The 1237-nt window shown below is 49.5% G+C and overlaps 1 protein-coding gene across 1 annotated transcript; it reads right to left on the bottom strand.

The window, feature by feature from the left end:
* Positions 1-13: 13 nt before the first annotated feature.
* On the bottom strand, positions 14-1195 carry LOC111786883 (the record flags this gene model as incomplete). The annotated part of the gene is given in 1 exon segment (XM_023667084.1): positions 14-1195. A coding segment is annotated over 1 exon segment (984 nt), but the record flags the coding sequence as incomplete, so codon positions are not given.
* Positions 1196-1237: the final 42 nt, after the last annotated feature.

Below are 1237 nucleotides of genomic sequence, written 5' to 3'. Positions count from 1 at the left end.
CACCATTACATCTGCAGATTAACATTAAATATTTTCTAACATCCAGCAAGAAATTAAAACCGTAAGAGCAAAATTAAATAAAATAAAATAAATAAATCAAAAGTCTTACAAAATCTACATGGGAGCCACCATGGGACTGGTTGCTGTTTAGAAGATCCTTTACCAGTAGTGATCATGGCGTGTTAATGGCTTCCTCTTCTTCAGTTTTGTTTCACACAATTGGGGAAGATGCCTTCGCAGTGTACTCCAAAAGCTCAACAATCTCTGTTCTGCTTCTCACAACCCTGTGGAAAACTTCTCTGATTTGTTGCTGTAATGGCACCAATCCTTCTTCCAGTTTCTTGCAGGTTTCTGCCAGCTCCGCCACCTGTTTTGTCACCTCCGCCTGCCGCTCCGCCTCCAACGGGAAAGCGAACGAATCAGTGAATTCGATCAGTGATTGACTCAGTTTCTCCATCCTCTGCATCTCTTCTAACAGACCAGCGCTTCCTTTCTTCTCTTTCTTCTTCCACTCGTCCGCGATTTTCTCCTGCAGTCCGATCATGGATTGCGCCCAGCTAATCTGCTTCGACACCGGAAAGTACGTCGTCAGCCCGCCTCTCTCCTGGCACGGCAGCGCCGCAACCAGAGTCCACATTACGAACACCAAAACCGTACTCATCAAGTAAACCGTCTGCGGTAAACTCGATGACTCGCCGCCGCGTGGTACAACCAGATTAGACGACATAGCTTGAATCTGCTTCGCCGCTGACCAACCTTTCGCCATACTCCAAGACAGCGAACGAAACTGTCCTGCGATTCGGTCCTTATGCAGCGGAGTGGCGGTGCCGGAACCGGCACCGGCACCTCCACGACGCCCGAAAGACCAAGATCTCTCTGCGGATTTACTGTTGGAGAAATCCTTATCCTCAACGGCCATGGATGTAATCAAGGTATTCAAAGCCCTACGCGCTCGTTTCACTTGTCCGTCTCCAATCGGACTCTGCTCCAGAGCTGAAATCGCGATTTGAGCGAGTTTTTGAAACTGGCGAACCGATTCAATCCCGTGGAGAACGGCATTACAGATATCCAAAGCCTTGACGACGCGATCTAGAAACTCGGGGACGAGACGGTCAAGCGGCGGCTTGACAATCTGAGAGGGATCGCGGCCCATGATGAGGAGAGCCTTAAATTGAGCCTCGCAGCAGAGGAATTCGTCAAGGAGCTTCCTGAGCCAGGCGATGGAGAGGAAAGTTTC

The sequence above is a fragment of the Cucurbita pepo genome, unplaced genomic scaffold (genome assembly GCF_002806865.2).
Source record: "Cucurbita pepo subsp. pepo cultivar mu-cu-16 unplaced genomic scaffold, ASM280686v2 Cp4.1_scaffold003201, whole genome shotgun sequence".
NCBI classification, from domain to species: Eukaryota; Viridiplantae; Streptophyta; class Magnoliopsida; order Cucurbitales; family Cucurbitaceae; genus Cucurbita; species Cucurbita pepo.
The sequence above is the reverse complement of the archived record's forward strand: the minus strand, read 5'-3'. Positions and strand labels throughout refer to the sequence as shown.